The sequence below is a fragment of the Sylvia atricapilla genome, chromosome 8, assembly GCF_009819655.1.
Source record: "Sylvia atricapilla isolate bSylAtr1 chromosome 8, bSylAtr1.pri, whole genome shotgun sequence".
NCBI classification, from domain to species: domain Eukaryota; kingdom Metazoa; phylum Chordata; class Aves; order Passeriformes; family Sylviidae; genus Sylvia; species Sylvia atricapilla.
Window position 1 is genome coordinate 12,069,213 of NC_089147.1, and position 22,458 is coordinate 12,091,670.

The 22,458-nt window shown below is 42.2% G+C and overlaps 1 protein-coding gene across 1 annotated transcript in view; it reads left to right on the plus strand.

Moving 5' to 3' along the window:
- Positions 1 to 216: 216 nt before the first annotated feature.
- The window catches only part of COL17A1 (collagen type XVII alpha 1 chain), a 33,639-nt gene continuing 11,397 nt past the window's right edge, over positions 217 to 22,458 (plus strand). The window contains exons 1-35 of the mRNA XM_066323624.1: positions 217 to 271; positions 991 to 1,035; positions 1,848 to 1,946; positions 3,868 to 4,005; positions 4,363 to 4,410; positions 5,337 to 5,372; positions 6,987 to 7,034; positions 7,356 to 7,499; positions 8,699 to 8,842; positions 9,566 to 9,637; positions 10,040 to 10,111; positions 10,458 to 10,523; positions 11,774 to 11,935; positions 12,308 to 12,397; positions 12,537 to 12,581; positions 13,176 to 13,325; positions 13,775 to 13,990; positions 14,281 to 14,319; positions 15,242 to 15,268; positions 15,751 to 15,777; positions 16,264 to 16,326; positions 16,502 to 16,606; positions 17,095 to 17,157; positions 17,551 to 17,586; positions 17,726 to 17,779; positions 18,179 to 18,214; positions 18,414 to 18,449; positions 18,814 to 18,876; positions 19,226 to 19,261; positions 19,567 to 19,638; positions 19,980 to 20,006; positions 20,655 to 20,690; positions 21,220 to 21,255; positions 21,483 to 21,563; positions 22,094 to 22,129. Coding sequence (XP_066179721.1) covers positions 217 to 271; positions 991 to 1,035; positions 1,848 to 1,946; positions 3,868 to 4,005; positions 4,363 to 4,410; positions 5,337 to 5,372; positions 6,987 to 7,034; positions 7,356 to 7,499; positions 8,699 to 8,842; positions 9,566 to 9,637; positions 10,040 to 10,111; positions 10,458 to 10,523; positions 11,774 to 11,935; positions 12,308 to 12,397; positions 12,537 to 12,581; positions 13,176 to 13,325; positions 13,775 to 13,990; positions 14,281 to 14,319; positions 15,242 to 15,268; positions 15,751 to 15,777; positions 16,264 to 16,326; positions 16,502 to 16,606; positions 17,095 to 17,157; positions 17,551 to 17,586; positions 17,726 to 17,779; positions 18,179 to 18,214; positions 18,414 to 18,449; positions 18,814 to 18,876; positions 19,226 to 19,261; positions 19,567 to 19,638; positions 19,980 to 20,006; positions 20,655 to 20,690; positions 21,220 to 21,255; positions 21,483 to 21,563; positions 22,094 to 22,129 — 2,503 coding nt within the window. The remainder of the gene's footprint in view (positions 272 to 990; positions 1,036 to 1,847; positions 1,947 to 3,867; positions 4,006 to 4,362; positions 4,411 to 5,336; positions 5,373 to 6,986; positions 7,035 to 7,355; positions 7,500 to 8,698; positions 8,843 to 9,565; positions 9,638 to 10,039; positions 10,112 to 10,457; positions 10,524 to 11,773; positions 11,936 to 12,307; positions 12,398 to 12,536; positions 12,582 to 13,175; positions 13,326 to 13,774; positions 13,991 to 14,280; positions 14,320 to 15,241; positions 15,269 to 15,750; positions 15,778 to 16,263; positions 16,327 to 16,501; positions 16,607 to 17,094; positions 17,158 to 17,550; positions 17,587 to 17,725; positions 17,780 to 18,178; positions 18,215 to 18,413; positions 18,450 to 18,813; positions 18,877 to 19,225; positions 19,262 to 19,566; positions 19,639 to 19,979; positions 20,007 to 20,654; positions 20,691 to 21,219; positions 21,256 to 21,482; positions 21,564 to 22,093; positions 22,130 to 22,458) is intronic.

The window sequence follows — 22,458 nt, forward strand, 5'->3', positions numbered from 1 at the left end:
TGTGCAGCATCCAGTGTTGTAGGTGCCAGTCCATCAGTAGTGATCATATGGCTCTGAAGGGGCTCTGTAAACTCCCTGGTGCAGACATCTTCCAGGCAGTCGGGGCTCCGTCCAGAGTGACCAAAGTGGTGGGACTTGTGGGGAGCTGTTGTCACTTCTTACTCTTCCCAGAGCTCTGAGTGCAATCCCTCTGTTCTCCTTGCAGGTGGCAATGATATGGATTCTGTAACAAAGAAAACGAGGCAAGATGGATCAGAAGTTACTGAAAGACGTAAGGAGGAGATTTTTAATTTTTATATCACACCCCAGAAATCACAGAAGTGAATGGCCATTTCTGTAAAGGATTAAATGCTGACCAGAGCTCCAGAAGTAAATCCTACTCCTGACCCTGGTCTCTGTGTCAGAATAAGGAATAGAGAATAAGAATAAGTCAGAATAAGGAATAGAGTGACGAGATCAGACATTTTGAGACATGTATCATGACTTGATTGTGTAACCAGATGATTGCACTGTGGTAGCATTTCTAATCAGTAGTGCAGACACTGGGATGCTGCTCCTACCTCTGATATCAATGCCCTGGGTGGCCTAGAAATTGTCTGGTGGCTTTGCATAGAACAGGATAATTTTCTACTGATCTTATGAGAATTAACTAGTAGGAAGCTAATAAGGGGTCTGGCCATGGGCTTTGCTGTTACAGCAATGGCTGTGGTTCAGAAGTGCCCAGAAATTTTACAGGGATCTTGTACAGAAAAAAATCTTTCATGGCAGTAATGTTCTTATTCAGAGCTAGAAAGACCTGCAAAGAAACAAACTTTGTATGATAATGAGCCTACAGCTACAGCCCCAGGCAGTGTGGTCTTAAGGGACTTTTATTTAAATGAGTCAATCTTCTTTGAACAAGTCATGCTTTTGCATGGAGAATAGGTAGAGCATTGATCCAGTTTGGCTATATTAATATGCCATTAATTCTGCACCCTTTTCTTCTCTTAGTTATTACAGAGACTGTAACCACAAGACTGACATCCTTGCCACCCAGTAAGTAATTCTCAGTCATTGCATTGCTTCTGCTTGGTGTTCTGTGTCACTCCGTGCTATTTATTTATCTGAATTATTTCCATAAATCCCTGGGTGCACCAGGTCTCAGTGCATAAAGATGTACACCCAAAGGAAAGCAATTTTCAGAAATGCCTTTCTCCCAAAATATTTGTTCTAGTTACTGGAGAGGAATAACATTTGGGGACCTGTCTGGGTATTGTCAGAAACAAATCCACATACTCTACTAAGACTGGAAGACCAGACTCTGCAAAATTTAAGTCCAGATATAGGGTCTCCAGTGGTGATTGTCTGTTGGGAGCAAGGATCAAAAGTGATAGGTCTGCAAATTCCACTACTGTATTATTTCCCTGTCATCTCAGCCAGTTGGCAACAGTGAGTGAATCTTTTCAGTAGTATCAGAGGTCTCAGGTCATTTCTACCTCTGCAGAGAAGTACAAGCTCCAAACAGGGAAGAATCCTCTACACCCTTTATCCCACCATATTCTTGATTAGTTTGCTGCAGCTGAGTTGGCAAGGAATTGTATTATCATCTCATTTAGGATGAGGGTTAACAGGACTATCCTTCAGTCTGTGTATGAAGGAGAACATGACTACAAACCTGCTGGCTGTGGAGTGTGAATGCTTGTCTGCTCTGCCAAGACACTTCTCTGCACTCTGATCTCTCACCAGATATGAAGTTGTAATTGAGTGTGTGCGCAACTTTGGGTCCCTCCTGCCTTCTCTCGCTGTGTCCTTGCTCTTCCTATCTCCTGCCTGGAGAAAATGTCTCATTTTGTGCTCATCTCTTTCAGAAGGAGGGAGCAGCAGTGGGCTCAAAACATCATCCCACACGGCAGGGAGTGGAGTGGAAAAGCGATCGTACACCCATGGAAGCAGCTATGTGGCCTCAAGTAAGGAATTAAAGTATTTCCCAGTAGGAAACAGAGAGCAAAGGCAGCAGAAATGGGCTGAGGATTCAAGGCAGGAAGTAGGGTGAGCCAGGGGTAAGGAAAACAGGATTTATGAAAGTAGAAGTGGCAAATGCATACACAAAGCAAAGATACTCCTTCCCTAAAGTGGGGTTTGAGAATGTATGAGTAGATGGCAAAAGTCCCATTTTCCACAGGGAAAACCTAATTTCAGGAGAACAAAAAAAAAGTAATTCCTAATGTTTTTAAGAAGTCATTCAGAAATAGAATTTCCCTTCTTTCAGTTTTTCTAAATCAGTCTTTCTGACCATTTTTGTTCTAAAGACAGTTTTCATTAATCTTTTTGTTGATCTTGCTGAGGGAAAAATATTATTAAAGAAATTCCTAAAAAATATTTTTTCATGTTTGTGTGTCCATGGCTTTAGCACTTTGAACACTTTGCCAGGTTTTCTGGTCATGCTAAATCAGTGTGTGCTGCCTAGAAGAATCCTAGGATTCTTCTCTGACACCATTCTTTTCCCAGCTGTTAGATTTGTCATAACAAAGGCTTCTAAAGAAAAAAGCTTCCTAACCAGGTACCTGGGACATTTCTCTGTCCCCAGTGGGACTGACTGTATAACTCTCCTGGAGAACATTCTCTGTGCTCCAAGGGAGCTGACAAACCAAAGGGAGTGAAGTACACTTTGGAAACTCAGTGGGAGAGTTAGCCATACCAAAGAGATCTGACAGACTCCTGCATGCCAGTTAAAGGCCGGAGTGTGGAGTTACTCAGGGCACATGAGTAACTCCAGTGCAGATGTTGGTGTAATTGTCTGGACTGGCACCAGTGTGAGAACTGAGCCCAGTTCTGCAAATTCAGAGGACCATGCAGGATTACTGTCTTCCTTTGATTTCTTTTCAGTATGTGCAAGAAGAGAAAAGAACTTGAAGTTCAGAAATACTGATGTTCTTGCAGTTTCACAGAGTGTTCTGTAGTCTCTTCTTTCCCACTTTCTTGCAAAATGCCTCTAACAGAGGCCTACTTGTCACAATGGTTCTTTCTGCTGAATTAAATGGAAAAGTTTCAGAACAAAACAGGTCCTTTTAGAAGAGAAGTTGGCACGAAAACACTGTTGAGATCAAAAGGACACACTTTAGGGATGGGTAAACAATATCCAGTTTGATCCTGCTGATCAGCACAGATAGGTTGCAGTTTATCACAGAGCTTCCTTTTTGCTGCACCTTGATCATACTCCAGCATTAGATTTTGTGCAAGAGTATGTAGACATTAATTAAGACTGTTCAGTTCCTTCTCCACAGCACTGATGTGAATTAGGAGGGAAATTGTTTCTTATGTCTACATATAACAGCTACTAATAACCTCCAGGTTGTCTTGGGTCTGATACATTCCTCAATCACTTCTCCAGAAAATGGACTAAGTGGGAGTGTGGTTAGCTGCTTTATGGGAAAGTGGACTCATCTGCTTTCCATTATCTCCTAAACTGCATCCTTCAGCACTCTGAGCTTGGTTTAATAATCTCCCAGTTTTTGTAGCCTATGTCACATAACACTCGAGTTTACAAGTGAATCTATATCCTAACCAAAACTCATCATCATTCAGAGCTAAATTTGTTCTTGCTCAGGGGAGATGGTTCATAATTGCCCTAGGCCAGAACCTGGTTTCATACATATAATTGACAGGATTTGTTTTGAAACGACAGTGAAAACTAATACTCCTCTCTGCCTTGAATGCTGAGGACAGCCAGAGTTAGACCCTGATATTGTTCTTGTTCATCTCTAGTTGTGAAACACCAATGCAAATTTGTCCAGTTCAGAAGATTGTAACATAAGACACCCAGGGCGTCCAGAGTGTACTGCCAGGGCTTCTATTCCATTTGATGAGGATGTTTTGTTTTAACTATAGGTGGAAGTGGTAGATTGAATTCAACATCATCAACCTCCAGCTACAGACAAGCCCAGTCTCCCAGCTCTACTCTCACCAAATCACCTGGCTCAACCTTTGAAAGAAAAACCTATGTCAACCGCCATGCAACATATGAAGGTATGACAGAACATGCCATAGAAGGGAGGCAATGTGCAGTGGACTCTAAGGTCACATTAGTGCAGAATTGTCCTCAATCCCATTGTGGTTTTCCTAGGAAATAAGCCATCAGGGACACATTCTAAGGATTAAGTCCTATTTATCCTAAGAGTAATGCTTATTCCTAAATGGAGTTGTGGCATGTATTTGTTGAAAGACATTAGCAGCTCTTTCATGTGAAACCTGAATAGTTCTTTTTTATTTTTAATGGAAATGTTTCCTGCCCACTAAGATTAAACAGTTGCCAGGAAGACATGTTTTGAAAGCTTTTAATGATCTTGTGCAAAGTAATAATGAACACCTTTCTGTTCTTTGCAGGGAGTTCCAGTGCCAACTCTTCTCCTGAGTTTCCCAGAAAAGATTTTGGTATGTCCTTTTTAGAGCTGTTCCTCTGAATGTTATGGCAAGGTCATGTGAGTTGATGACCATAATGACTTTTTGCACATTGCTGTGTCCTGCTCTACCTATGCTACTTCTGTACTGAGCCATCATGCAGCTCCTTCAGAGGAGTTATTTGGGGTTTACATGAACAGCTGAAAGTCAGGTCTCTAGCTGATCATCTTCAAACAGAGGGTACATACTTTATATCTGCTTCTCTCAGCAGCTTTTCTGATGCTCCCTGTATGATATAGGACATGGACAGGAGAAGACAGACGTGGGATACTTCATAGTATTCCCTTCACCTTCCAGAATAGCTGGGAGAACAGCTGCAAGCAAGAAAGTCCAGACTCTTGGGATTTTGAGTCATTGCTGGATATACTTTTTCAGTAGCTCATTTCTAGACTTCATCAAGTATATATGGAAAAAAGAAGTGGCCATCAAGTGATGTATTTACACAGAACATTGTGAGCAGGTATTAGTTTGTCTTGTCCAAACTCTGAGCTGCTGATTTTAGTCAGTGAAGATAGTGAAACATTATGATCAGATCACCTTTTGGCTCATAGAGGAGGCAGGGTTTCACAATATCCAGCATTGGTCAGTGGGGTCAACAGGCCTCGTAACTTTCTTTTGGCCATTTGAAATGGGCCATCACCATCTACACACAGTATTTCTCTGTATAAAAAGAAACAACATCTGGTGTAGAAAGGCTAAAGGTGCTGCTGATTCTTTAAAATACATTATGTTCTAAAGTGGGCCTGGTAAAAACTCTTAATAGTTCAATTCTCCTAGCTGTGCTCCAAGAAAAGTTACGGTCTGAATATAAGCACCCTGAGCAAAATCAGTGTGCTGATTTTCAGAGGTGTCACAGGCAGTTAAGGCTAATACGGCTTTTCTCTCGTTGCTGTTCACAGCATCTGCCTCAACAAGAGGGAGAAGCCAAAGTCGAGGTGAGTGATGCTGTTCTTTGAGAAGCCTTCTTTTTTCAGTTCAGCATAATTCAGTTGTGTTAAATAGACCTATTATTCAGCTGAAATCCACCAGTTTACATGTAGAGCCATCAGATGAAGTACATGGATCTACACCACTTTAGATGTGAACCGTGAATCTGTAAGAGTTGTTTAAACAAGCTTGGTGTAAAAATTAACCTTAGCAAAGGTTATGGTAGTTCAGACTGTGTCAGAAAGGAGGACCTACTTGGAAACCTTTATGTCTGAAGGCACAGGATGAAAGACACACAAGTCTTCCATCTTGTCAGTTTACTGCCATAACCTTAGTCCATCCATGCTCTGGGATCAGCCTCTGACATATTTAGTCATTGAATTCCTGCTTCTCCTGCTGTGATCTGTCTTGCAAAGCAAGAAGCCATACCCTGAAATAGTCTCATGCTGGTAGAAAAGAGATGGTGAGGAAATTGTGGACTTCCTGTGCTCTGTGTAGCCAGATCACTATAAAGCTCTGCATTGTTTAAATCATTCAGCTCTTCTAATAATTTATTAATAGTGTTGGGGAAAGAAGGATTATCTTGGTCTCCAAGAATGTCATATCTGTTTCCAGTTGCTTGAAGAGGAAACTGTAATGTCACTTTATTAAAGTTGATTTTAGCAGTGGGTATAAATCACAGCATGGTCTTTCACAGTTGTCCCGGAGAGTGTCACATTCCCCATTATTCTGCCTCAGATCATCACAGTCTCCTGTAGCATACTACATACCTGAGCTCCCAGCAGAACTAGGCCATGCATAATAAAGTAGACACCAGAGAATCAGGTCCAGCTTCTCATATTACTTCAGAAAATAATTCAAATCCATCATCTTCTCCACATGAATGCCAAGATAGTATTTCTTTTCTAGTGCATGCACTGTCAGATTTCATCATGAGACGCATGTATCACATATTCTAGCTGGCCATTTTGCTTGTGGGAAGCAAGTTTAAAGGCTTATCCCAGCCAAATCACATTAACTTTGTAGTTTCTTCTGCTGGACAGTAAAGATCCAGTAAAAGTAAGGCGATAGCACTGAGTACCTGGTGAGAATGTTGGCTGACAGCTGGACTGGTTACATTAAGTGAGCCAAAAGAGAAGTCAGCATGTAGTAAGAGACTTAATCATACAGCCTATTGTAAAGATTTCATTTTTGCCCCAGAAGTAGTAGAATTTGTGTATTTAGTAAACTTCTTTTGGCTCTCTCCTTTTTTCTTCACAAGGACAGTAAAAATAATATTTGTGATGAGTGGGAACATCAGTGTGATTGGGGAGTGCATAATTAGACCTTCTGTATATCTGACAGTAGCAGCATTATTGACTTCTGCAGAGGCCATCAATGAGTGAAATATAATTCCCAGGAATTTAAAGTAACGAAATGTGACTCTAAAACGAAAAGTCTCCCAAGCCCATTTGCAACCAATTCACCTGGGCCGTGAGTACTGCCCAGATTAAGCAGCAAGACAGCAAAGTGGAACATAGACAGCAAGAAGGAAGGAACTCACTTCAGCCTAAAGATTCATTCCCAGCCCAGGCACAAATGAATCTCTCTCCATATTCATGATCTGCTTTTTATCTTCCCAGAAAGTGAAATACGAGTCCGACTGCAGAGCGCATCTCCCTCTGGCAGATGTAAGTTGTTCCAGGAGTATCAGGGATAAGATAGAGGGTGTTGCTGCTAGGGTTATGTCTCCTGTTAAGAACAATAATTTGAGTCCCCTTTCTGGACAAGGAAGCATGCTGTGGGTTAGGCGGTGCTCTTGCAAAAATGTAAAATGGTACTTAGTCCCAGAAACATCCTCTGAAGCTTTGTCATTAAGTGGCACCCCCAGAAAGTAACAACTTCACAGACATGCTGATAAATTCCACTGAATGATTTAGATCCAGAGCAGGATTACAGATCAATGAAACTCTGGCTTTTGGGTGACTCTGGACACTTTCTTTTCCTGCTAGGGACGGAGTTGGATGATGTGAAACGTTTGCTGAAAGGAAGTCGATCTGCCAGCTGCAGCCCTACTCGGTCACCATCCAGTACACTCCCGATACCAAAAAAGGCAGTGGTGGAGACGAAGATGGTCACTGAGAGCTCTCAGTCAGGTACTTGCCCTTTAGCAATGTTACAGTCATTCCAAACAGCATCTGCCATAAAAAGTACTCATTTATGTACTTCATAAGAACATCCAGATAAGAATACATGGTATCCCTGGACAGAAAAAGGGTCCAAATGTTGAAAGACTGTCCAGGTGTTGCCGTAACAAGAGCTGTTTTGGGTATCTTTCTAGTGCCTAGTCTAATTTTTGAAAAAATGACTGCCACTAGCTTCAATTCAGAGGTATGTCTAGCAGAGATAAGAGCTCTAAGCAAATGTGTCTGAGAGTGATTTGATCTCTTATCTCCAAGTGAGACAGAGATAGGACTGCAGACAACATTTCAGTGAGTGATTTATTAGCCGTGCCATTTGATAATAACTCATCAGGAACTGTATGACAAGACAAGAGAGAATGGCTTCAAACTGAAAGAGGGCAGCCTTAAATCAGATGTCAGGAAGAAATTCTTTATTTTGAGGGTGGTGAGGCACAGGCACAGGTTGCCCAGAGAAGTTGTGGATGCCCCATCCCTGGAAGTGTTCCAGGCCGGGATGGATGAGACTTGCAGCGACTTGGTCTAGTGAAAGGTGTTCTTGCCTAAGGCAGGATATTGGCACTAAATGATCTTTGAGGTGCCTTTAATCCCAAACCATTCTGTGATTCTATAACCAAAGTGGTACTTAAAATACTACAACCTTTTTTATTTATTTATACACCTCACAACAGGGCTTGAGAAAGTGGTGGTATTGACATTGACCCCATTGTCTTCCACCAGTGTCTTTTATCCTACTCAGAGCTCCAATCCCGTCTAAAACAGAATTTTAGTCCAGTACACTAGTGAACCAATCAGAGACATATGTGGGAAGTGAAAGCCATACATCCCGTGGCCCATGGTGTTTTATTAATGGAATGGCAGACTGGGATGGTTTATTCTGGAACCATAACATCTATGAGCAATGAAATGTCTTCAAGGTGTTTGTGAATGATCATGCTATCAGGTCAATCTTTATTCCATTGGTTAAAATTTGTGTGGGCTGTAATCGGCTGACATTTGAGGTCAGTTATGCCGTGCTACCATGCTAACCTGGAGTCAGATTGACTCTACAAGGGTAATTGAAATGTAAGTTGTTTGCCCTATAAACCTGTGGTGCATGCTGAGCCACAAGCCTGGCCTCACTGAAAACCACTTCTGTCTGTCTGGTTTTTTAGTGTCGGGAACATATGACACAACCATACTGAATACTGCCCTCCCTTCATACATGTGGTCCTCCACTCTGCCTGCTGGGTCTTCCCTTGGTGGATACCATAACAGCTCTTCCTTGATCAATGCCATGTCTCACTCAACAGGATCAGGTATGCTCCCTGGATTGCCCAGGTTTGGAGGATGGAACTATCCTGAAACTGGCTCAAAAGCAGGTTTTTTTGCACAGCACAAACTAAAATGATGGAATAATCTAAATGGCAAGGGATATACTTGAATTTTCTCTGGTATTCTGTAATTTGGTGCTCTCTGCTTCTACGCTGACTGTATCTGAAAATCCTTCTTTGTGAGAATTTATTGTCCTGACTCTCTGACTCTCAGTAAATTTTGATGACATCTTTATCAGTGAGGTCAAGCTCACATTCCCTATAAAAACTAGTTTAGACTCAAATTAATATTGGATTTTCCTGGCCCATTGTAAGAAGGGCTCATATACTAAAAGTGCTATAAGTAAGTTTTGTGTGCTCTTACACCTGATGAGGCCCGTTTCTAAATGCCAGAGAGTCTGCATTCCCCAGCTGCAGAGAACAAACAAAAGAAGCTTTATAATGACATACTATTAAAAGCTTTACTTTCTCTCACTGTCACATGCTCTTTCCTTGTCTGAGGCAAGATTTTTTCTTTGCCTTTGTTAGTTCAGTAAAAGGGTGGTTTGTTGTCATAATTTTCAAGATTTTTTCCTCTGCGATTATTGTGCATTATCATTAGTTGCATTTCCAAGTTGACTCTTAATTTCTGAGACTGTGCCACTGACCTTTGGATGTTGGATTTATGATTTGAGAGAAGTAATATCATTTCACTTCCTCTTTTTCCAGTTTTTGGTGTTCCAAATAACCTGGCTCCCAGCAATCATACTCTGAATGCGGGCCTGAGCTCTTCCTCTACAGGTCAGATTTTTCTTCCCTTCAGACTTTGATAGCACTGCATTCCTGGCAGACAAGTACAGTGAAATAATAGCTATATATCAGTTTCTCTCCTATTCCTCATCTGAGTGTCAGCAGCTCTTTGCCCCATCTGCAGCCATGCAGCCATGAGAATGGTCTCGCAATGTAACTCAAAATAATGTTTTAAAATGGTCACCATTATTGTCCTGGGCCAACAATAACAATACAGCAAAGTGAACTAAGTTACAAAACATTTTGTGAGGCCTGTGGTGCCTCCAGAAAGCTGGTGAAATTTGTTGTGAGAGGTTATTATTTTTGTATCACTGGTTTTGTTTGGGTTTTAGCCAGAATGCCACCTGCACTGCAGCACTCCTATAACCCTCATTGCAATGTTTTTCTTTGCAGTATTTGGAGTTCAAAACAACCTGTCTCCAAGCTCCTCTTCTGCAACCCAGAATGCTAGAGCAGCCTCTGCAGGTCAGCAACAAAATAAGCCTAGAGAAAGTGTGAGGGTCACCAATGTGTGCTTCCTTCTCCCATCTTTTCTGTAGTAACTAGAAAGTTCATCTTGACAGAGGCCCCTCATCACCATCTTCTTGTGTGGCATGATGTGATGTGAAGGGATATTGAACATTTCCTCTGCTTTGCATGTGCAGCAACAGCTCCTATTGCTGATGCACTAGAAATTTGCTTGTTGGGGAAACCCTTGGCTGTTTTAGTTGTCCTAGGAGCACTGGATGAGAAAAGATTTTTGAAATGCTTTAGTGTGTGTAGACCCCTTGTTATTCTTCTTCTCTGTCATTGTTGATTTTCTTCTTTGCAGCATATGGGATGAAGAACACTTCTCAGAGCAACACCTTGGCAAGTACTGGTGTGTCTGCCTCAGCAGGTGAGTGTGTCATTCACAGGTGTTTGGCATGGCCTTGTACAAGCATATCATAAAAATGAGTTAGAGATTCAACATAGCTGAGTGACACTCAGATGCATAACGTGTCACTAGCCAAGTTTCCTACCTTTCTGAAAAGAAACAGAGTTAGAATCTAAGAATGAGCAAATGAATTGGTCTGATTCAGATCTCGGTAATAATTTGGACTGTTTAATTCTGAGCTATTTCTGCTCCAGGAGCTGGACAGAAGAGCACACATGTGAAAGAGTACTTTATTTGAAGACAAAACATTTGCAAGGTTGCTCTTAAAAATCATCTTTCAGTTGTACCAGCTTCAACCACTCAAAAATGAAGGAATTGTCTTATACATGATCAGATTATTTTTTTTAATGAGAGAAGCTGTTTGTCCTTGACCAGTTAGGATTTGTCCTTTTCAGCTCTTTTCTACAACTCTGAGAGTTATAAATTAGACTTTTTTTTTCTGTATGTGTAAAGAAAGCTGGGTTTACCTTGTAAACCAAGAACTCCCAAAGACAAGGCTTAAAAATAGATGTAAAGACCACAGAAATTACAATAACATTTCTAATAAAGGTTTACTCCAGGTTCTACTAGAGTAATGGAATAATATAGTTTTGTTTATCTTGATTTTCAGTATTGTGTCTGTGTGCAAATTCATGTTTGTACACCATTCCAGACATACTTCATAATGCCTAGTGGCACAAGAGTGACCACAGTGGTGGTTTTGAACCTTGTTTGGCCTGTGCCGAACCTCAGGAAACTGTAGTTCAATGTCTCCTAACCCTGCCTGGCTCCCAGGATATGGAGTGCTTTGTGCCTGACAGAGTAACTTGGCAGTGCTTGAGGGGCTCCTCAGCCTGAGCTGTGCTGGCTCTGCTGATCCCGGAATATCTCTCAGGCTGCATTTCTCTGGCTCCACAGGAAGTGTGTTTGAGGAGCAAAGAGTTCGTTGAGCAAATCACTTCTACATATGATTGAATTCCAGATGTTCTCCATTTCTGGCAGCAGTAGCCCCGCTTCTAGTGAAATACACATTTCCAAAGAAACCTAATGATGTGCACAGCTCTCCTGTTACCTTTAGTGACCAGTATGTCTCTTATAGGGCTGTTATTGTAGTGGCAACCCCAGTCACAATGTGACCACCTGTTTTTATGAACAAAAGTGATGTGGCTTGTAGTTATGGACTCAATGACCCACACTCATCTCCTCTTCACCATCTTTTACCAATATTCCAGGAGGAACTGTTTTGAGCTCCCAGGGAGATGACATTCTGCACAAAGACTGCAAGTTCCTGCTGCTGGAGAAGGAGAAGGCACCAGCAAAGGAGATGGAGCTCTTGGTCATGACAAAGGACACTGGCAAAGTCTTTAGTGCTTCTAACACTGGGATTAATGGAGGTAATATCCCTTTTTCAGGACATGCGGTTATTCTGAGGGCAGAGAAATGGAGATTGATCATAAGGAAAGTTCAGCATCCAGGGCACTACATCTGGCTTGCACATCATACAAGAGCCTCTAACAGACAGGCAGCTTTTAACCTGAGCATGCCAGCTGAAACCTGGGTCTGGCTTTTGTATTTGGATCTCCAGAGCGTGCCTTGGGCTATTTCACAAAGCTCAGGAGCTTTGAGAGAAAAAACCTTAGATCTGGTTTAGACAGGCAGAGCTACTGTGTCTTCCCAAGAAAAAATACACCTTTTACTAATGAAAGAAGATAGGCTTGGTTTAACTTCTGGTGTAATGTTTCTAATTTTATTCTGTTCCTGTTCAGGATCTTTTGCAGAAGACACCTTGAAGAAAGAGAAGCAGGGATTTTCCTCATCTTATGCTACAGATACTGGCCTAAAATCAGATGCAAATGGTAAGAGTTTGTTCCTGTGGAAATGCACCAGAACTTTCTCTTTCTGCCTCCATTACTACCTTTCCCTTTCAAGCACACACTCTAAATTTTGCCATGCACTGAAAGACTGATAAAACCTTTTTTACTGTTGTTAAAACAGGAGGGCTGAAATCCGTGCCAAAAAGGGACAAAGATACTTACGCAGGTAAGTGATGCAACTTAAACTTCCATTGGAAGAAGCACCAAAGCACAATATACAAAAAACCCAATTGTTCTTAAAGGACATGAGTGATCTCTGAGCAATGAATCAGAGGGAGGGAATTTTCAGGAGGCTACCAGAGAAATTGGTACCAGTGATTTGATTGTTGATGAGTAGACAGTTGGGGTACTTTCTTATGACTAGAGAAAATCAGAGAGCTGACAGTCCAGTTGCATCCTGCGACTAGGCCAGATTTATGGGGAAGAGAGGGCTCAGACAGACCATGCTGGCTATTGCTGTCATTTATGGCTCAGATCTGTACAAAAAGTTTACCCCTATGTGATCATGTTTTCCAGCTGTTATTTTAAAATGCACTGAGTGGTTTTGTCCCCTGTTTGAATTTCCTTTGGAAATACTGTTCCCAGTTTCCATAGGGACTAGAATTGCACTCACCACGTGCGCAGAGTAGGGTAAAGATTTTTTCCAAAGCCCTTTATATAATGGATTAGACCGACCTTGATGTCCTTATTGTAGGAGATTCTTAATTCTGAAGTCAAGGTACTCTTCATTAACTGGGAGATTGCTCCTTCCCTCTTCCAGAAATACGAAGTGGTGATGCAGGAGGTGCAATTGGATCAGCACCATCCTGGTGTCCCTGTGGTTCATGCTGTAGCTGGTGGAAATGGCTCCTGGGTTTGCTTCTAGCCTGGTTGTTTCTCCTTGGATTGCTTTTTGGACTCATTGCTCTGGGTAAGAAATAACTGAGGAAAAAAAATGTTGAATGATATGGAAGGACAGAGTGTTTAAGTTGGGAACAAGCCCAAGCACCAGAGATACCAAGCCAGAGAACTGGGGAAAACATTCAGCTTGATGATGACTTGCCACTGGAATGTTACAAATGGACAGAAAGAATGGATAGGGAATACAGTTTTTCTTGAAGAGTTATATAGTCCTGGGGCAAGTAGGATAGGGAAGCACTTGAGATCTGATGTCTACTGCTCTGAGACTGACGGATTCCAGAGTTGTCATTTAAATCCCAGATATCTCTGCTAAGGGAAAAAAAAGATACAAAGAATTCTGCAAAACTCAGTGGCCATAGCCATGTGACACAGTGTTGGCATGTTCCTGCAATAGCACCAGATATTTCAGGCATGCATATCTGGCAGCATGTTCCCTAGCATTTTCCTTTAACATTCCAGCTGAAGAAGTGAGAAAGCTGAAAGCTCGTGTGGAAGACCTGGAAAAAATCAATGGTGGCCTCCTGGCAATTAACCAAGGGAGCTCAAAAATAGAAAAGGATGTTTCAAGAATAGACTTTCTTCATGGTAACGCACCCTCCTCGACCTTCCCATATGAAAATGAGGAGTCAGTCTGGTTGATGGTGAAGAGCAGACTGAATAAGGAAATAGAAAGAGGTGAGCAGAGTCAGAAAATAAACTCATACATTATCTCTCATACTACTTTTGTAAGGGAAAAGGTGATTTACTTCTGTTTAGCACATGATGGAAAGAGATTACCGACAGTGGAGCCAACATTCTCCCATCTTTAGAAATTTCATGTATTTGTGAAAACAGACTTACTGGGGAAACTCACAAAGCCATACTGCCCGTAGCCTTAGACCCAAATAGATGGATCCTTGTTCTTGAAATGACTAGCTGCTCTGTTGTATAATGCGCTCTAACAGCCCCTTCACTTCCTGTTACAGGCTACTTCCGAGGGGAGAGAGGAGAACGTGGTGAGAAAGGTAAAGCCATATAGTCCTTCCTTCCCCTGTCCAATTCCTTGGCTCTGGCAATGCACAATTTTGGGGTAGTTGTTGCTTCAAGGGGCAATTAGCAGTGAGAAAGATGAGGATGGCTTGTACTTGAACAAAAAGAATCAGAATTGTTTAGATTGGAAAAGACTTTGAACATCATGGAGTCCAACCATAAATGTAACACTGTCATGTCCATCACTAAACCACCTCCCTAAGGGCCACATCTACGAGTCTTTTCAATACCTCCAGGGGCAGTGACTTAACCTCTTCCCCTGGGCAACCTGTTCCAATTCGCCATAACCCTTCTGGTGAAGAAATTTTTCTTAATATCCAATCTAAACCTCCCTGGTGCAGCTTGAGGCCATTTCTGCTTGTCCTGTCACTTGTTACTTGGGAGAAGTGGCTCCCCCCAGCTCACTACCCTCCTATCAGGCAGTTGTAGAGAGAAAATAAGGTCCTCCTTTAAGTCTTCTCTGTTCCAGGCTAAACACTGCCAGCTCCCTCAGCCACTCCTTACAGGACTTGCATTTCAGACCCTTCCACCAGCTCTGTTGTTTTTCTCTGGACTCACTCCAGTACGTCAAGACCTTCTTGTAATGAGAGGCCAGAACTGGATACAGCACTTGAGGTGCAGCCTCACCAGTGCTGAGTGCAGGGGGACAGTCACTATCCTGCTCCTGCCATGTAAACTGTAGAGATCCTGATCCCACACAGAACATCACAGGAGGCCCAATCTTGCATTGTGCCAGTGTGAAAGGCCAGATTGACTCTGATCCTGTACTGTTCAAGTGTGAAATGTCCTATTTGGCCATAACTCCTTCATATTTCATTAAAGGTGGGAAAGCAACTGGAAGACAGAATGAATGAGTAATCATAGGATGTCTCTTTTTTTTTTTTCCACATTTCTCAGGTGACATGGGAGTACAAGGTCCCAAAGGTGAGTCTGGAGTTACCTGCTTTCTCAGGTAGATCAGCAGCCTGTCATAGGGCCTGGATAGCAAATGGTTTTTTGTTACTCCAGAATTTGGAGAAGCTGATGCTAGTCATCTGTTAGTTCAGATATTATTGTGAAGGTTGGGGTTTTTCTCTCATTTTCTGGTCAAAGAAAATTTTAGATTTCATAGTAGAAGAGATAATAGATCTTGCTTTGAATGTAGAAGCTCCTTTTGCCTGGATCAAAGTCATTGCTGAAGCCAGGCTCTACCTGCTTTAATCACAGAGTGCTTCAGTGCCCAGAGAGTTTTGCATGATGTGAATTATTCAATTATTTGCATAAATACAAGGGAGACAATTGCTGGAGACATTAGAACTTGTGAATATTCCAAGAACATAAACTTCTTTTTATGAGGGTAAGGATTAGCCAAAGACAAAAAGAGAAAACTTATTCTCCACTGACTGTCTCTTTGTTTCTGTGTACAGGTGACCGAGGACTTCCTGGTGTCCCAGGTGGGCTATAATTCAATTCCTCCTTGAGGGAGAACATTTATTTACATTACTTTGGACAAGAACAAATTTTGCACTTCCTTGCAAAATTCCTTGAACTTAGCTCAAGGTGGTTCTCTAAAGAGTCAGTATTTAGCATAGACTAAGTCACTTGATTAATACCTTGGTGCTGAGCTAGAGACACAGCTCAGAGACTTGAGCAAAGCCTTGGCCAGACTTCCTCTTAGTTGAACATGCTGAATTTGGGGTTGTGAAGATTACAGTCTACCACTGAAAGAGTCCTATAGCTGCATAAATACTTGGTTCAGCTTTCTTGTGCTTTTATATGTATTGTGTTCTTCTAAAGAGATAAAGTACCCACCTTATGAGTGATACATTCTTTACTCCATAGAATTAATCTCTCCAGGTTTGAGGTTCCCCTGAGTTGTATGTTATTCTTTTGTGGTACATAGTCAAGAAGTCTGAATGCTTACTGTGTTTTCTTTCCAGGCATTCCTGGTCCAAGTGGGCATGCAGGACCAGAAGGACCAAAAGGACAGAAAGGAAGCATGGGTGAGCATCTCTGTCAGTGCTGTGAGTCTTTCACAACTGACTGACACATGGCATGGGAATACAGACACCTGCCTGGTGTGATCATTGCCTTCCCCAGTGAAGCCACACATGGATCCTTTTGCCCAAGCCTCCCTTCCACAGACACCTGGTTTTACAAGGCATTTGTTTCCTGTAGGTGAGCCTGGCATGGAAGGTCCCATGGGACAGAGAGGTAGAGAAGGGATGCCAGGGCCTCGAGGGGAGCCAGGACCACCTGGATTTGGAGAAAAAGGAGACAGAGGTAGGAACCAAGTGTGTTGTTGGATAAAACAGAAATGAACAAAAGCAAGAGTTTGGCCCTGATTAACAAAACACCTCAGTGATAACATTTGATTTCACTATCCTAATCCAGATTTCATATGTAGACACTTCCCAGAACAGATTAATATGGCCTAAAGGACTTTTTTTTTGCCCAACTTATAATGGGTAAACAAGGATTGCTTTGGTTTCCCAGATCTTACACTCAAGTTTGAGTCTGACAGAACCAAAATCACTTTACTATCACTACTATCCCTGTTATCCAGATCATAAAAGCTGAAGGGATTCATCTTGCTAAAGCCCAGTGAGCTCATATTCTTTTCTTGGACAATGGATATCTATTCGGGTGTTCTGAACTGATGAGCAGATTATTCATTACACTGCCAGAGAAAGAATAACAATAGATGGGATAATGGGAAAATGGGATCACAGCTGTATTCTGCTGTGTCTATTCATGCTCTTATTTTGCAGGTGCTGTTGGTGAGCCAGGTCCTCCAGGGCCACCTGGACTTCCAGGTTCTGCTGGCCTAAAAGGTAAATGTGAAGATGGAGAGAGAACACCTAGCAGAGAGGTTAGGTGTAAATAAGCACCCCAGCTGTCCTCTTTACACCTGTGTTGCTCTGCAGTAACCGGAAAAGTGAAGTAATGGTCTGAAGTACACATCCCAGCATCTCAGCCAAGATGGATGGCTTGGGTCCCTTTACTTTACTTAAGTGGAAAACATTTCCTCAATGTCACAAGGACTAAATTCTCTGAATTTGTTGCCCTGCTTTTCAGGATGCCAGTAATGCAAATTCTTCTAGTGGCTGGGGAAATCCCAATCCACTGAACACCTGTTGGGTTGTGGATGCTGTTGGGCAAACTGAAAGCAATTTGTTCATTTTCTAATTGTGGTGTTACTAAAAGAAAATCCATGTTTCTTACAGGTCTGATGGGTTCTCCAGGCCCACAAGGTCCTCCAGGTGAGTGCTGCATTCCTGTGCTGTGGCATCTAGGAACTGGGGAGGGCAAAAACAGTGGCATCTTCTCACAGTTTTTCTGCTACAGTGATGCATTGTGGTGAGTGGGATGAATGAAAACCCCCATCTCATTTTTCTGCAGGTCCTCCTGGCCTACAAGGATTTAGAGGTGAAGCAGGACTCCCAGGTGCTAAAGGTAACTTTCTTTTCTCCCTGGCAGTTAAAGCAGCACTTACTGAGGTGCTTTTCTACCATTGCTTTGAGCAGCAGATGTGGTCTGACCATGGCCCATTTTGATTATATGGGCAAAGAAGAGCATAAGACTGAAGAGAAGGGAGCCAAAACAAAACTTAGTCAATGATTGCTAGCAAATATTGAGAAATGCAGGAGACATAGAGGTAATAGAGCAGTCTAAGAGAGGAAAAACAGTTGGGTGGATGGAGCGGTGTTAAAGCAAAAGAATTTCCAGTTTGAGTTTGTCTGATAACATAGAATCTGTATTTCCCTTATGATTTTTCTTGGTTAAATTCTTCATTAAATGCCTTTCCCTTATGATTTATTATTACTATTGTTCAGTCATCCATATATCTTTCAGGTGAAAAAGGAGCCAGTGGACCCCCTGGACCCAAAGGTGTGTTGACCAATTAAGTATCTTTCATGGTTATTTTCTTTAGATCCCTTTGGATATGGATACTGTCCATGGGTTTTACCCTTATCCATCTTTGGCTTTTTCTTCTGTGCTCTTGTCAGGAAGCAGACTTTATTTTCTCTGATGGAAGCATTTTACAATGAGGCAATCTCACAGAATGCTTCTCTTTTTTGTACCACAGGTGATCAGGGTGAGAAGGGCTCTCGTGGAATGACAGGTCAGTGGATTAAATACTGGAGTAACAGCCAAGCTTATAAAAGTATATCCCAGCCAGTCTCAGTTAGCTTTCTGAAATGTAATGATGTTACTGGTTATAGGAGTTTTATTTTTGCACCAAAATTATAAACAAATAGATCCCAGTCTTGATTCCAGTAATCTTGGTAACAATCTTTGTATTTAGTTTAGGAAAATCCTCTCTCATGTGTCCTACGCTGATGAGCATTTCTAATGCCCAGAGAGAGTTCTGAATCATAGGGCCTGAATATCCTGTCACTGCTGGTTTTCAGTTGCAAAGCAGCAAATATTGCTGACAGAATTGTCCAAGAGTTGTTTGCTTCATTTTCATGCTATTTTTGCTACAGGTGAGCAAGGCTCAAGAGGAATACCTGGACCTCCAGGAGAGCCAGGGGCTAAAGGACCTGTAGGTGGGTACCAGAAAAGCAGTTGTATTTTTATGTGTGATAATGTCACTGCCACCCAGACTGTGTTTCTGTGAACACAGACAAAGAAACAGCATGGGAGTGGAATCATGCTTGTGATCCTAGGTCTTTCCTTTAGACAACTGTGATTAGTCTGTACACTCAGAAAAAATGTCCTACAGTTAAGTTTTGAATGAATGGTTCCTGTATCTTCAGTAACTGCAACCAAGGTTTTGTTCAGATGCAGTGTGATGAAAAGCCACTCTTAGCTTTAGGGCTCTGCTCTACTTTGGAGGAAGACAGGATAACTATGGTATTGTTTCAGAAATCCCTGACAATCTCTTTCTTTGGACAGGACAAGCTGGTCGTGATGGACAGCCAGGTGAAAAAGGTAAGGGCTTCCTTTGAGGTAGAAGTGCATGTACTTTCTGATTTGGCAGGAGGTTGATTTGTAAAAGGGGTAGGAGAAAGATGGCAGCAGATTTGTGTTTTGGGATCTTCTGTCTCAACTGTAGAGTCAATCTGTAAACATGGAATTGAGACACGTGATAGAACATGTCTCTCAGACACTGATGCTGGAGATGGCCACTTGGCTGTGAGAATAGGCAGAAAGTGCTGCAGGACAGCCAAGCTTGAATGGATTGGTAGATTGTATGTCAGTGATTTCTGTGTTGTTAATGGTGATTGTATCCCTAGGTGAACCAGGTCTTATGGGAATGCCAGGCGCCAGAGGCCCTCCAGGACCCACTGGAGATGCTGGAGAGCCAGGTAAAAGCATACAGAGAACAAAATTGCTTTTTGCTCAGTCAGGAACACAGATTTATTTGTCAGTTTCCAGTCTTAATTGAATTTAAGTCTGGCAGAGGATCTCTTTATTCTTAAGGTGTTGATGAAAGCAAGATACACAGAGAATCTAGACCCTGTATGATCCTAAAATTTCCCACAGTGCTGCTATGAGCTGATTTACATACCAGTTGCTAGGCCAGTTTCCACCACTTGTGAATTGTGTGCTATAATTTCATATAAATGTAATCTTTTTCTCCCTATCTATCCTTTTCCCACGTGAAATTTTTTTAGACATCTTAAGACTTTTTGCCTTTTTTTGACAGGTCTTACAGGACCCCAAGGACCGCCAGGTAGGCTTTTCCACCATATTCCAATTTGTCAGTCACACACTTTGATATGGGCTCAAAGAGCCCTTGGAGTTTTCTGTCTGTGGTTCTCAGGGTTTCCAAAGTGATATCTCAAGGTTTCTCCATTGGCTTTTGAGACAGGTTTTGTGCAGGATGTGTAATTTTTGAGCAATGCAGGACTTCTGAGCATTGAAATTTTGCCTTTCCCCAAAACATAACATTTCAGTTCCCTGTGCCTCACTGAAAAGTCCTTCTAATCAGCAGCTGAAACAGAAGAGAGAGGATGTACCAATAGCAGTGGAAACAGAGGATGTGACATCTGTAAGCAGAGGTGGTTGGGGTGGGACAAGTCATCAGGGAATTCATCCAGGAGCCTCAGGACAGGCAGCAGTACCTAGAAGAAGCTACAGGAAAATCTATGTAGCAGTGTCATCACGCAGGGAGCAGTGGGACCAGGGAAGCCCAGCTCAGTCAGTTCCTCCACTTGCTTAGAAAGTCCTCAGGGACCTGCTTATAAAGGCTGAAAGCTGGGGTCTTGAGTAGAGAGTTCCTTCTGTAAACCCTCTAGTGAAACAGCTGTGATACCTGAAAAACATACAGCAAACAATATTTGCACTAATGGTTTTAAATTGTTTATCTACCTCATATCAGGACTTCCAGGCAACCCAGGCCGACCAGGGGCTAAAGGTGAGTTTTGTTTCTTCCCTAATGCTCATTTTCTCTCCAAGGATTTCATTTTAGCAAGGATTAGCTGCTCCACTGACCAGTCCCTGGATCAACAGTGGCATCTAGTGGCTTTGGGAAGGGAAGATTTGAGAAGCACGGTAGCCAAAGCTTCCCTGAGCATGCACGGAGGGCAGTGAGGGACTTGGCATGACAGCTCTCCTCTGAGCAAACCTATGAAGCCCTGTTCTGCCCTCAGCATGAGTAAGATGCCTGGTGACTGCAGTGGAATCTGTGTGCCTGCCTCGGATAAATCCAGGCTATTGCCTAAGCTGGTAGTGCTTGGAAAGCTGATCAGAGGGCATTTCTGGATTAGCACAGCTCTCTTGCTTCCCTCCTGATCTTTGAGTGCTATGACTTCTCAGACAAGAGACCAAAGGCAGAAATAGCAGAAACTACATGCTTAATAGTACAATGTTGTTGAGCTTATTATAGCTCTTAACCACCTCCCCCCCTAAAAAGAAGCTCAACTTTTGTACCTTTGTTTTCCTAGGAGAACCTGGAGCTCCAGGAAAAGTCATAAGCGCAGGTATGTAGTGCTGTGAGGGGTCACACTTCTGATGTAGGAGGCTTTTGTCTGGGTTTTTTGTGCCTCCTCAATTCATCTTGATTGTGTGTCAGGCCTGTGCTGGGGCTCCCTGTGCTGGGAGAATGTATATGCCGTGGATGTGGGATTCCTTAAGCATAGATTTGTACCCATTCACTGGATGTGTGAATATAAGTGTCTGTGTGCCAATCTGTGTGTTTGTTTTACAGAGGGTTCATCGACTATTACTCTGCCAGGCCCACCAGGTCCCCCAGGCCCACCTGGCCCCACTGGTCCCCCAGGGGTTCCAGGTAAGTTCTGATGAGTACAGAGCAGTGATAGCTCAAATCCAGGGACTAGAATCAAGCTCTTTTGCTGCTCAGGAAGGCAGGCTTGTGTCAAATCCCTTTCCCAGCATTGTTGCTGAAATTAGGAAATGTGTGTTTTCCAGTCTCAACTTTGAGCTCAAGGCAGCAGAACTCCCACTCAAGCATCTGTAAATATTTCTCACACATGCACTGGCTGTGCATGAGTTTACAGTATGGAATGCAGGAGGTGGGTTAGGACTTTTGCATTCCTTTTCTGTTGTGGTCAGTGGCATTCTGCTTATTTCCCCAGTCCAAGGGGCACCAAGCATTTTAATTGCCAGGGGATGGAAATTCAAGTAATACATGGGGCATTGATGAATTCATACCCCATTGCAATTCCATTTAGTTGTGTCAAAAAATGCATTTTTTTGATAGTCCTAGTTCTTATAAAAGTCCTATTGATTCTTTTCTGCTATTGTAAAATACAGTCAGTAAAATCTAACGAAATTTGTGGTTTTTTCATTTGAAACTAGGCCCTGTTGGACCAGCTGGTCTCCCTGGACAGCAAGGTACCATTTTCCTTGAGCTTTCATTATGCTTCTTAAGAGAAAGGAATTCATTAGTTTTCCTTTGTTTCTAATTCTCTAAGCCCTTGGCACATTCCCTCTCCCTTTCGTTTGTACATTTCTTCCTTTCAGTTCATTTTCTTATTATTCTTATTATCATTAATTATTTGGCTTAATTAATCTTGTAAAGAATTTTTATAATTTTTTGTTTTCCCAGGGGAAGAAGTAGGGTGGTAAGAGAGTGATAAGAGCCAGTGTAATGTGGATGCTGCAAATGTCTTTTTTTTCTTATGCTTTTTTTCCTAGTATTTCTAAGGCATTTCTCAAGTGCA